This window comes from Oscarella lobularis, chromosome 12, assembly GCF_947507565.1.
Source record: "Oscarella lobularis chromosome 12, ooOscLobu1.1, whole genome shotgun sequence".
Lineage (NCBI taxonomy): Eukaryota > Metazoa > Porifera > Homoscleromorpha > Homosclerophorida > Oscarellidae > Oscarella > Oscarella lobularis.
The window spans coordinates 806,699-818,840 of NC_089186.1; the positions used below are offsets into that span (position 1 = coordinate 806,699).

General features: G+C 44.3%; 3 protein-coding genes and 1 long non-coding RNA gene across 4 annotated transcripts; all 4 read left to right on the forward strand.

Annotated features, from left to right (window-relative positions):
• Positions 1-3,337: 3,337 nt before the first annotated feature.
• LOC136193952 (putative ankyrin repeat protein RF_0381) lies at positions 3,338-5,507 on the forward strand. The gene is made up of 13 exons (XM_065982962.1): positions 3,338-3,485; positions 3,729-3,830; positions 3,891-3,989; positions 4,055-4,153; positions 4,204-4,302; positions 4,348-4,446; positions 4,495-4,593; positions 4,643-4,741; positions 4,793-4,891; positions 4,942-5,040; positions 5,092-5,190; positions 5,241-5,339; positions 5,394-5,507. Exons 2-13 carry the CDS (start codon positions 3,735-3,737, stop codon positions 5,505-5,507), a joined length of 1,200 nt encoding a protein of 399 aa, XP_065839034.1. The 5' UTR covers positions 3,338-3,485; positions 3,729-3,734.
• On the forward strand, positions 5,195-7,576 carry LOC136193733 (ankyrin-1-like). Its single transcript, XM_065982685.1, has 13 exons — positions 5,195-5,215; positions 5,394-5,492; positions 5,543-5,641; positions 5,725-5,970; positions 6,031-6,129; positions 6,185-6,283; positions 6,335-6,418; positions 6,480-6,578; positions 6,633-6,830; positions 6,878-6,946; positions 7,007-7,231; positions 7,280-7,421; positions 7,472-7,576. The coding sequence occupies exons 4-11, from the start codon at positions 5,773-5,775 to the stop codon at positions 7,067-7,069; spliced, it is 909 nt and encodes a 302-aa protein (XP_065838757.1). The 5' UTR covers positions 5,195-5,215; positions 5,394-5,492; positions 5,543-5,641; positions 5,725-5,772; the 3' UTR covers positions 7,070-7,231; positions 7,280-7,421; positions 7,472-7,576.
• Positions 7,577-7,597: 21 nt separating this feature from the next.
• On the forward strand, positions 7,598-8,174 carry LOC136193735 (uncharacterized). The gene is made up of 5 exons (XR_010671427.1): positions 7,598-7,676; positions 7,725-7,778; positions 7,835-7,918; positions 7,971-8,024; positions 8,097-8,174. It is a non-coding gene; the product is annotated as an uncharacterized lncRNA (long non-coding RNA).
• A 2,830-nt stretch (positions 8,175-11,004) lies between these two features.
• On the forward strand, positions 11,005-11,673 carry LOC136193699 (universal stress protein Sll1654-like). The gene is made up of 3 exons (XM_065982637.1): positions 11,005-11,148; positions 11,199-11,302; positions 11,360-11,673. The coding sequence occupies exons 1-3, from the start codon at positions 11,082-11,084 to the stop codon at positions 11,552-11,554; spliced, it is 366 nt and encodes a 121-aa protein (XP_065838709.1). The 5' UTR covers positions 11,005-11,081; the 3' UTR covers positions 11,555-11,673.
• Positions 11,674-12,142: the final 469 nt, after the last annotated feature.

Consider the following 12,142-nt stretch of genomic DNA (forward strand, 5'->3'; position numbering starts at 1 on the left):
ATCAATAATTGTTTAGTAATTAACTCTGAGACCGTCTATTTTGCCTCAACTCTTTTTATGTATTCAGATCACTACTAGTCAAGTCAGTATTAGACAAAGTACAGTTGATATACGGGAGTGCTGCTAGTCAGTATTCCCGACGTCACTACTTAGGCTATTTATAGTTGTCTTGTCGCTAGGGGACAGTTAATTAGGGCGGTACCAATCCTAGACCCTGAGAGGGGCATCCGGGAAAGTGAGAAAGGGTCTAAAGAAATGTCTTCTTTTTGTCAGGGTACACTTCCAATATGTTGCGTCAAACGGAGACCTGCTATCTACGTCTACACGTTAGCGCCGCCTCCTCTTGAATGTAAGAGAAAAAAATACTTTATTCGTAATTAATAATTATTTCGTTTTAGCCGCCACTCCCTACGATGTGCAGCAGATGCTGCGCCAGGTGCGGAAACATGTGCATGGCACAATTGAAGTCGCTGAAAAACTTATGAAGCAGTACGAATCAATCTGTCTTTCACACGGCATACGATCTCCCTCCCCCAAAGAAAATTAATAATCTTATTCTTGAATTCCTATTCTAGATTCGCTTTGAGAATCTCTTTCTTTCTGGATCGCGGGGCGAGTCCATTGGCAAAGGGGCACAGGAGCATGACGTAGGTGCCATAGTGATGGGGTCACGTGGTGCAAATACTGCGAGTAGAATGTCTCTGGGCAGTGTGAGCACGTACGCGCTTCACCACGCCAGTGTGCCTGTCATCATTGTTCCGCGCAAGTAGTCGCTCTCTTCGCCGCCCGGAAAAGTATAGGGAGGGCGAACGCCTTTGGACTCGCGACCACGTTATTGCGATTTATCACCAGGGACGGTATGCTCACCCGCCTTCCCTCGCTTCCTTTATTTACGCAGCGTTTGAGTATAAGCCTTCCTTTGTTTTTTCTGCTAAATTTTGTTTGATAGTTTACGCTCGCGTGCAGTTGGCTCGCGACTGCTATTTGCTTAATTGGAAAAGGAAAGCGAGGATCTATGCAAGCAGTGAAGACGGATCGTTTTGAGAGGACTTTATTTCACAATAGGAACATGTAGACCTATCCTTTCCGAATCGTTATCGGCTCAAAAAAATGTGATGACTAGTGATTAGTTTCAGGGGGAAGCAGCTGAACTTGATAATCCACCTGTTCTTTGTGCAAGTGCAATTAGTTGCGCCTTGGTCAGAGTTCTGACACAGATGTTGGCAATTCCGTCTGCAGAGGGTACGCAGCAGTATTGGGCTTTGCTGAACACGCTCTTCAGAATTGACGACGACGGTTGCATAGAGAGAAATAAGAACGACGACCAGGAGAAAGCGTAGTAGTGATATCATTGGGGAATCCGTACACCGTACAGGCGCGAGTGTGAACGACTGCCAGTGACCCACCACCGTCAAACGGTATGACTACGTGTATACGTACCTCGTAAGCTATAGATATATCGAGAAGTGCGCATTTCGTTGTGGACCACAACCCACACCCACCTTCCATCGCTTCCTTTGTTTATAGTTGCGCCTACGTGCTTGACTATCTAATTTAGCTTCCATGTTATAGTTGTGCACTCGCACAATCTGACGTCACATGCGGGACGTGTGTACAACGACGACTCGTCTTTTCTAACACAATCTTGCGAAGGCGCCATCCCCGAGTGTCTCCCAGCGAGGGTAAACCACCCCAAGTGCAAGGCATCTTATCAGTTCGATCGCCTCTATAATTTATGATGCGGGTTATAGCATGACACACTTGACTTACGTCATGCATACAAATACGACGTATTAACTCAGCTAATCCGTATGCGTGACGTATTCAGGTGCATGTTGGATGTGAATGAACAAATATCAGTTTATATTTAGCGTCGTCGCGGACCGCATGCAGGTGCATATTCAACGATGCAAACATTGAGATTTCTTCTGGTTCTTGCTGTTTTTGCAGCGGCTGTAGCAAGTCGCAGCAGCTCGTGTTTTTTCTCAGCCGAACGTCTGCCGTTTAGGCTGTCGTGGATCAATAATTTTGATTCTAGATACTGTAGTGTGTCCCAAATGTGGTGGATGCCTCTCTCTCACTCTCACCAAGGATCCTAGGATCCATGCTCTCACTCTCTCACTCTCACTCTCTCTAATTCATGCCACGCGTACGTCCTTCACGTCGTTCTGTAGAGGTAAATATCCTAATACCGATCACGTGTGAATTTAGTCTCATTGATTCGTCGCCGTCCTGAAATTAGGAGCCTTCCCATTTAGTGTCGTCGTTCTCGGCCTTGTCTGCAGCGTCCGAAGTACATTTAGAGAGGAATAGGACGGGCCTATGAGCTCTATCACCATCGATCGGGGCCTCTCATTAGGGTTCATGATGAACATGCACGCAGGATGTGTGCTACGATCGCTTTTAGACGATGCTGCTGCTCAGGCTATCTCCAACGATGCTCATACGTCGAGTAGGTTGTGCACAGACGTACATTTGTCGTCTTTTTCTTTCTGACTCTCCCTATCGACGCCCTTGCTTATAATTGCCTCTCCAAAACCTTTGCGCCGTGCAGGATCGACATGTACGCTTGCCACCGTAAAGAAGCAACCTCGCTCTTTGGGGGGAGGGGATGGGGCCCCTTTTCGGGCTCTTTTCTTGTTTCCCTTGTCTCTCTAGCTACTGCATTGTAAAGTCGGGTTTTCGACCCTTAGGTTGTCCAGGAGGGAGGGATGTAACCCGGCTCATCGCTCTCTATAAAACGTACTAATCTACCTCTTCCCTCGTTATTCGTTGATCTCTATTTTTTTCTTCAGGGTCGCGAACTTTTTTATTGTTTGGACGCGACTAAGAGGCTTGTTGAATGTGTGCAATCTCTCGGCCTTGGTCATTCCTTTCATTTTCTCTGTTCGATGTTTGGAGGGGATGAGGAGAGGTCAGGTGACGTCCTCTTCTGGCCTCGCAGAGAATAAGCGAACATGGGATTGCCAATCAAGTGGAAGGAAAGAAGCATGAATAGGCTGCACGGAATGGCGTTTGATTTCACTTCGGTCACTTATTGCCGAGCACAAAGCGAAAATCAAGTGAAGGTAGAAGACGCTCAAGAGACCTATTTTGTACGTAGATTGCGCTTTGTAATAGTTTGAATGCTGACGTAGCCGGAATGGTCGTGAGCATGACCCTTGCATCAGATTCGTGAGCCAGCCACCGCTCTTTCAACCGGTTGTGTGTCCTTTGGTAGATGATAAACTTACTTTCTTTCATCCGTATGTCACTACAAACGGGCAAGGATCGGAGAAAGATAGATTTCATGTGCGCACGCGCAAATTAACGAACACGGAACTATGGACGTCCGGACGACTGCCGGACGTACTTCGACCGGTGCGTTATCGTATTCTGCTAGGTTCATTTTAGCTTTCTTCACCGCCATCGCAAACAATAAAGTGAAACGCGTTGGCCAATTCGTGAGGGAATATCCAGACGAGTGGAAAATCGTTGTGAACGAGGTATGTGATAGCTCGCAGCATCGCCACTCTGCCAAGTGTCCTAAATTTATATTTCTACTTTCGCTACGGCAACGTTCGACCCGAAAAGATTTAGAAGACAAATATATAGAATAGCCTCGCGTCTTTTCCTGTCTCGGTTTATCCGGGAGATGGGAAAAGGCCTGGTCACGCGAGGCTTATATAGAAAGAGACAGACGCTTTAATTTTTGCAATCGATCCGCATTACATGTGGCATTCATCTAGGAAGGCATGAATGCGATGGCGTATGCAATTATCTGCAATTCTTTGGACGTGGCTAAATATTTTCTCCTGGTCGGATGGGACATCGAGAGTTCGGTCTACGAGGTACTACAAGTTGCATTGTTCCTTTAGGGTCGAATCTTTTCAATATTTTTTTGATTATAGAATGGAGCAACTGCGTTTCTTTTTGCTGTGAATCGGGGATCTGGAAAAGGCGTCGATTTATTTGTGAGGAAGGGTTGCAACATCTATGCTTTGAACAACGTCAGCGCTTAATTCAATAAAAATAGCGAATATTTGGATTTTTTCGTATTTTAACGTATTTTTAGCATGGAAATGGAGCTTTGGCTTTGGCGTGTTTTCGAGGTCATCTTCCAATGGTGAAGAAAGTTATGAAACTGAGGTTTAACGTCCGCGAAGCCTACGGAGTATATTCTATATGACGTTTGATTAAATAATTTCTTATGTTACTCATCAGAATGACTACTGCCCGTTGCACTGCGCAGCTGAACGTGGGCATGTGGAAACTGTCTTGTATCTAATCGAGAATGGGGCCAGTGTTGAAGCTAAAACTGACGTAACGAAGCTGAAATAACTAGAATTTTTTTGCATTTTTCTTTAGTCTGGGCTCACGCCATTTCTGGTGGCTTGTTCATTTGATCGCGTTGAGATTATTGATCTTCTGGTGTCCAAAGGTTGCAATGTTCATGCTAAGGAAATGGTACGGTATTTAGCTACCAGCTTAGCATATTTAATACGTCTTTTGTAGCAAGGGCACGGAGCTCTGGCTATAGCGAGTTTGAAGGGCAACCTCAGAGTCGTTGAGAAGTTGATTAACCTTGGTTGGGATCCTAACGAAGAAGACGTAGTAGGCAGCCATGGATGTGCGTGTTCGAGGCTCCAAATTTGTCACGTAGAATGGCTACTCTTCTTTGCACTGGGCTGCTAAAAATGGACGCCTTTTAGTGGCTGATTTTCTTATCAGTAAAGGAGCCAGGCTCGAAAGTCAAGTTGTTGTAAGTTTAGTTGTTTCCTCCGCGCGATATGTATAGCTTGTATGTTTTTAGTCCGGATACACGCCTTATCTTGTGGCGTGTGACTGCCAGCGTGTGGATATGATTGATCTGCTGATCGCCAAAGGCTGCAATATACGTTCAAAGAGCAAAGTGATTTTCTTTGCTTGCGTTTAGTTGGAAAGAGGCGACAAAGTGTTTAGAGAGGAAACGGAGCCTTGGCATTGGCATGCTGTAATGGAAATCTTAAGTTTGCTGAAAAGTTAATTCAACTCGGGCTGGACGTGAACGAAGCTCATTTTGTAGGAACGTTCCGGGCTTTGTTTTTGTATTCAATTATTTCATTTATTTAGTGCGGCTATACTTCTTTGCACTGGGCAGTTGCGAAAGGGCATATTGACCTAGCAGAGTTTCTTATTGAAAAGGGTGCCAATCTGGAAGCTGAAAACAAAGTGCTTGCTTTTTTAAGGACTTTAGGTCAGCAAATTTTTTTGTTTGATAGAAAGCTGAAACTCCCTTTCTTGTTGCTTGTAATTCCGAGCGCATTGATTCGGTCGAGTTTCTGGTAGCGAAAAATTGCAATATTCATGCCAAGAACGAGGCAATATTCTTAATCAAGCGTGTTCAGTTATAAACTGTTTTGATTTTGTTGTAGAAAGGAGATGGAGCCTTGGCAATTGCGAGTTATAGAAGGAACCTTGAACTTGCCGAGAAGTTGCTTCAACTGGGATTGGACATCAATGAACCTCATTCTGTGAGAGTTCACTAACGTAGATAATTTTGTGGCATTTCTTTTTTCTTTAGCGTGGTTTTACTTGCTTGCACATAGCAGCCTACAAAGGGCTTCGGGAAATAGCAAATTTTCTTATTGAAAATGGTGCAGTGCTCGAAGCCAAAGACGAGGTTGGAAATTTCTTTTTTTATTCAAAAGCTATTTTATGGGCTTTATTTGTCATGGCTACTAATCTTTCTTGTTTTTTATATAGAACGGATGCACTCCGATTTGGTGTTGCTTTGCAAGCGGCAATCTGGATATGCTTGAACTTCTCATACGTAAAGGATGCGACATTAATGCGAAAAATAAGGAAAGTCTTTTTATGCGTAATTTTTATCTCACTTACTGTGACTTTCAGATGGGTATTGGGGCATTGGCTGCAGCAAGCGCTAGTGGGAAGATAGAAATGGCAAGAAAACTCCTCTTAATGGGGTGCTTGGTGACTGACACAGACTATGTAAGTCATCGCATGAATGTTCTGCTTTTGTTGAAATTTTGTCGCCTTATCACTTTCTAGTTTGGTTGTACTTCACTTCACATAGCAGCTAAGTGTAATAGACCGCTTGTTGTCAATCTCCTTCTTGATTGGGACGCCGACATCGAAGCTCGAGACAAAGTTTGATTTATTAAGAAGACGAAAAGAATAGCGTCTTTGTATTGCCAACTTTTAGTGGGGGCGAACGCCGTTTCTTCATGTCGTTTGTGCTGGACAGACTGAGTCTGCCAAGCTTCTTCTGAGCAAGGGCTGCAGTATTCACACTCTTGATAAGGCAATTTTTGGGCTTTTTTGTCAGTTTGGCTTTGATAAAGAAACGTTCTAGGAAGGCTATGGGGCAATGGCCTTAGCCTGCATTGAAAACCATTACGATTTGGCAGAATTACTAATAATGCATTTTTTTAACGAGGTTTGTCTTATTTTGTCCTCTATCATTGCCTTTGCTGTTCGGCTGTATTTTTCAATATCAGGATTTGAACGACGTTCTTCATTTGGTTGCTCAACGTGATTTTCACAGGGTAGCGGATCTGCTGATTTCAAAAGGTGTCAGCAGCGAAGCACGAGATAAGGTTTATTATGTATTAGCCTTTCTTTGGTTTTTGTTAATTTAGCCGGTTTTCTAGTGGGGCTGCACTCCTCTTCTCACGGCTATTGAATTTGGCTCTGATAACGTCATTGAGCTGCTGCTAGTAAAAGGTTGCAATGTTTTTGCATTGACGAAGAAAGGCGAATCTGCTTTGGATGTGGCACTTATGGGAGGACGCCTAGACATATTTCATCGCTTTGTCAAAGCAGGAATCAAAGCCTCGACACTATTGCAGGTGCTGTCACAGTGAAAAATCGATTCTAAAATCAAAATTGAAATCAGGAAAGTCGGGAATTTCTGTCTAAAGCGGCAGCTAGAGGAAGTGAAGCAGCTGCTCATTTTCTTGAAGAGGTTTAATTAATTGTACTTATTGGCAGAGCGATTTCTATTGACTTACTGAGTCTTTATCAGATAAATATTATACAGGTCTCTGAAGAACCTTTAAAATGGACTTCTCCTCAGGAATGCCACTGAGCGCCTTCTGTTTCGTAGAGATATGTATGCCTTTAGGAAAGAGACGATCTGCAGCAGGAAATCAATTTGCTTAATCGCAAGCTGGCAGAGCGAAAGGGTTGTTTTCCTTCTGAGAAAGAGAATGAATTAGCTGTGGAAGAGAGTCTCAGTGCCGGTACCGAAGTGAGAGCTTTTTGTTATCATAGCGAGTGGCAGTTAAACGAATTTCAGGAAGAGGAAGGGCGGAAACAGTTCAAAGATCTTTCTATGGCTTTGTCTAGAAAGGAAGAGGTATTGAGTGGCTTGCGGGATGCGTCAAGGGAAATGAAAGCAAACTACGAGGCCAAAGAAGCTGCTGATAAATCAATTATCAGTACGCACACCTATTATATGTGCTCTATCAAGTATCGCCAATTTTTGTAGCGAGATTAGAAAGCGAAGCACAAGAAAGAAACAGGATGCTTGAGGCTCAAGCTTGCGAAATCGGTAGGCGATTCGGTGCGGTTTTTTTGTATTTCTTAAATAACGGTTGCCTTTTGTAAAGCGCAACTTAAGGCTTTTGCTGACAACAAGGAAGTTGAAATCGAGAGGGCACTAGAAGAAACTGATGCTTTGAAACAAGAAAATGGTAAATAATGTTTGATTTAGAAGTGTTACGTGAAACGCCTTATTTTAGCAGAAAAAGTTGATCTTCTGGAAAGGAAATTGACTACAGCTGAAACCGATAACAGTTATGCCAACGTTATTTCAGACTTGCAAACCTAGCGTTTTTTTCAAATTCTGTAGTGCAACTAAGAGCTACTGCTAAGGAAAAAGATCTTCTGATCGAAAACGCAGTTAAAGTAAACTTAGCAATCAGACTTGAGCACGGTAGGAATATTTCCAGAGATCTTAACGTTTTTTAGGCCTTTTTGTGTTTCAGAAAGAAACGTCAATTTTTTCCAGGAAAGATTCGCTGAAGCGCAGATGGAGCGCAGTGAGAGCATCCCGATTCTTTCTGCTTTCACCCCTAAGTGTCTATTGGATTTCTAATCTAATTTAATTTTAGCTCTTCTGAAAACCGCACTTGAAGAAGCGAATCTCCAAATTGAGAGCGCCAAAACGGAGAAAGATGCTCTTAGTCTCGAACACGGTATGAAGCAATAATTTTGCACCAGTATTGTTTAAACTGTACATTTAGCAAATTTAAATGAGCTCTTCCAAGAATCACAGGCGGAGTTGAGGGCTGTCATTGGGGAAATAGCCGAAAAAGAGAATCAACTAAGAAAAGCCAAAGCACAGGAAGAATTTCTTCACATTCCAGTTGGAGACGTCAGAATGACGGACCTCAAACTCGGAGAAGGTGGCTATGGAGGTGATAGTTAATAGAAATGTATCTGAACCAACCGGAATAATATTATCGCGTTTAGAAGTAAGAGTGGGCTACTGGCGTGGCTGCCCTGTAGCTGTCAAAATGTTCTACGAGTTTCTTAACACCGACTATCACCTTCGACTCTTTCAGCAAGAAATTGCCGTCTGCGTTCGCGCTCGCCATCCCAACGTCGTCTTCCTATGCGGAGTAACAACGGAAAATGGCGTTCCATTCCGAATCATCACCGAACTACTTGAAGGATCGCTATCTGACGTCATCAGGGCCGCACTTCGTTCAGAATGGCCGCTTTCGTTGCGCGAGAAAATAGACCTCGCGTTGGGAACGACGGCCGGAATCACGTATCTTCATCAGCTCGGACCCGACGGCGTTCTTCACGGCGACATACGCTCGTCCAATGTGGTCATAACGTCGTTGATGGAGGCTAAAGTGTGCGATTTGGGCGCAGCTCGCTTAGCGGAGATGTCTCTCTCCGCCGGACCGTTAAGTCCCCAATATTTGGCTCCGGAGCGAATGCCAGATAAATTTCCTGGTGCGGCGCACAATACAAAGTTGGCCGACGTGTGTAGTCTAGGAGTTACCCTTGTTGAATTGATGACGGGGGAACTTCCTGTTGCCAGTCATCGGTTCGAACAAGCTTCTACGGTCGGTCATCTCGCGGTGAAGAAGATGTGTCGCGATATGATTTGCGTTGATCCGAGCGCAAGGCCGACCGCCGCCGAGTGTTTGACTCAATTAGAACGAGTTCAAGAGTCAGATGAATATATTCGGTGCTATCCGAAAAGATTGGTAAAAGGTATACTTTACGGAGGAGACCAGGTAACTTTGGTATTTGATCTGTTACCGCAACGTCGCTCAGTAAAAAGTTACATTTCCGAGACTCTCCTTTAAGATTTTATCTGTTATTGACTTAATTACATTGATTACTACCTTTTGGCGTACGTAGATTCTGTTTCCAGCTTGAGTGGTTATCTCCGTTGCCTCGCTTGGTCTCCATGCATGCAGCGTCGCAATTGTTTGGGTAACTGATTTTGATGCTAATGCTTATTACAGCCGGTTTCGACTGTGCCTTATTTGCCTCATAAGAAAGGAAATCGGTTTTGACGTCCTCTGTTTCCTCCACTACCGTCGACGTCACTTATTTCAAATTTAAAAGAATATCTCTATTCTCTTGCCCAAACCTGCAAAAATCAGAAAAGACTGCTAAAATAACAGACTCTCGCCATAAAGAGAAGTCCGCTTCAGCACGCGTTCCCGCAGCCCAGACAGTAGAGAGTAGCCTTACGCACTGCGGCAGTACATAGATGGACTTGCCCACTCATTACGTAACCGTGCGCAACTAATGTTCGAATGCAATTAGGTGCCTACCGGTTTCAATAGGCCGTGGTACCAGACCCTTTCCTCCGGGTCACGTGGGCGAAAGGGGCTGGGTTCCAGAATAGCAATTTATTGCGTGCTGAGTCTAGTGCGTCATGGGTGTGACGTCGCTGTGCAGCGCGCTAAGCATCTATCGAGGTCTCGTTCTCCTATCTTTTCTCGCTCTTCACGAGTCCCACGCGACTGGATCTATCGGCCAGGTTTTGAAAATCGTTCTGCAGGAAATGATCATGGACGCGAGTCCTCTCTTCAAGTTGTGGGGATCGAATCTTCTTCGGAGAGATCAACCACGCCGTAGATGCAACTACTCAAAATCATTGCAGGTTGACTCTACGCTTAGATGTTGCGCATTCGCTTCCCAACCGCGTCCACGCCCCCAGCATCACATCACTTGCAAGGCTTCGCAACTCTAATCGCTTCCTCGACCACAATGACTGTAAATTCCGATAAAGTATTAATGTCAATAATAATTTTCACGTCAATTTAAAATTTGTTTTTTTTCGTAGTGTAATCAAATTATGACGGCTCAAAAGAGTTTAATTAACCAGACGACTAGTTTCTATCCAACTTCTGCAGGGAGTTCGTTTGTTACTGACTACATCGTTAGTCAGAGTAGCTTCAATCTCTTCTCGCTATTATATGAGTATCAGCAATAGGTGATGTCACCAGACGAGCTCTAATAGATTATTTCTATTGATTCTGTTTACCTATAGTTGCACTGGTGCCTTCTCATAGTTGCTAAGTATCCCGAACATGAGATTCTTTGCACTTCTTCGACCAAATGTAAATAAAGCTGTCAATAATTTATTCAGTAAATAACGCATTGAGACCGTATTTTTCGCCTCAATTCTTTTTATTTCTTTAGATCACTAGTCAAGTCAATATTAGGTCGTCACATCGACGGAGGTCAGACAAATGAGTAGACAGTAATTGATATGCGGGAGCGCTGCAAGTCAGTCTTCCCCGGATAAGCGACCTCACAATGGCGGAGACTATACGCCCATTCAAGCAGCCGAACGAAAGATTCTCATTGCAATCAACGCGCGCTTACAATTAGTGTCGTTTCCGACCGTTTATCCCTTTCGAATCGATGCTGGAAAGGATCTGGGATGGTAGCCCCGCCTATCTACTTGTAGTCAAACCCGTCACCTGACGTCACCACTGAAGCTATTTATAGTTGCCTTGTCGCTAGGGGAGTGTTAATTAGGGCGGCACCAATCTTAGACCCTGAGAAGGGTCTAAAGGAACGTCTTGTATTCGAGATTTTTATCAGGGTACACTTCCAATATGTTGCGTCAAACGGACACCTGCTATCTGATTCACGTCTACATGTTCACGCCGCCTCCTCTCGAATGTAAGAGAAAAAAATTAATGCATTATTGATTAATAACTATTTTGTTATAGCCGCGCAGCAGATGCAACAGCAGATGCTGAAACATGAGCAAGACGCAATTCAAGCCGCTGGAAAACTTATGAAGCAGTACAAATCAATCTGTCTTTCACATGGCGTACGATCCTCCTCCCCAAAGAAAGTTATTAATCTCTTTTCTGAATTCTTATTCTAGATTCGTTTTAAGAGTTTTTCTCTTTCTGGATCGCCGGGCGAGTCCATTTGCAAAGCGGCACAGGAGTATGACGTAGACGCCATAGTGATGGGGTTACGTGGTGAGAATACTGCGAGTAGAGTGTCTCTGGGCAGTGTGAGCACATACGCACTCCACCACGCCAGTGTGCCCGTCATCATTGTTCCGCGCAAGTAGTCGCTCGCTTCGCCGCCCGGAAAAGTATAGGGAGGGCGAACGCTTTTGGACTCGCGACCACGTTATTGCGATTTATCACCGGGTACGGTATGCTCACCCACCTTCCCTCGCTTCCTATATTTACGCAGCTTTTGAGTATATGCCTCATATACACTTCCTTCGTTTTTCTTGCTAAATTTAGTTTGATAGTTTACGCTCGCGTGCAGTTGGCTCGCTACTGCTATTCGCTTAATTGAAAAAGGAAAGCGAGGATCTATGTAAGCAGAGATGACGGTTCATCGTTTCGAGAGGACTTTATTTCACAATAGGAACATGTAAACCTATGCCCCTATCGGAATCGTTATCGGCTCAAACAAAATGTGATTACCAGAGATGAATTTCAGGGGGAAGCAGCTGAACTTGAAAATCCACCTTCTCTTTCTGCAAGTGCAATTAGTTGCGCCTTGGTCAGAGTTCTGACACGAATGATGGCACGCCAGTCTGCAGAGGATACGCAGCGGCATTGGGCTTTGCTGAACACGCTCTTCAGAATTGACGACGACGGTTGCATAGAGAGAAATAAGAACGACGACCAGGAGAAAGCGTAGT

Bases quoted from the DNA above. Each gene is read 5' to 3' on its own strand.
- LOC136193952 (XM_065982962.1), top strand. From the start codon at position 3,735: ATGAATGCGATGGCGTATGCAATTATCTGCAATTCTTTGGACGTGGCT. The intron at 4,892-4,941 runs GTGATTTTCTTT...CAAAGTGTTTAG, and splicing joins ATATACGTTCAAAGAGCAAA to AGAGGAAACGGAGCCTTGGC. The intron at 5,191-5,240 runs GTGCTTGCTTTT...TTTGTTTGATAG, and splicing joins ATCTGGAAGCTGAAAACAAA to AAAGCTGAAACTCCCTTTCT.
- LOC136193733 (XM_065982685.1), top strand. From the start codon at position 5,773: ATGCTTGAACTTCTCATACGTAAAGGATGCGACATTAATGCGAAAAAT. The intron at 6,284-6,334 runs GCAATTTTTGGG...GAAACGTTCTAG, and splicing joins GTATTCACACTCTTGATAAG to GAAGGCTATGGGGCAATGGC. The intron at 6,579-6,632 runs GTTTATTATGTA...CCGGTTTTCTAG, and splicing joins GCAGCGAAGCACGAGATAAG to TGGGGCTGCACTCCTCTTCT.
- LOC136193699 (XM_065982637.1), top strand. From the start codon at position 11,082: ATGTTGCGTCAAACGGACACCTGCTATCTGATTCACGTCTACATGTTC. The intron at 11,149-11,198 runs GTAAGAGAAAAA...ATTTTGTTATAG, and splicing joins CACGCCGCCTCCTCTCGAAT to CCGCGCAGCAGATGCAACAG. The intron at 11,303-11,359 runs GTACGATCCTCC...TTCTTATTCTAG, and splicing joins CAATCTGTCTTTCACATGGC to ATTCGTTTTAAGAGTTTTTC.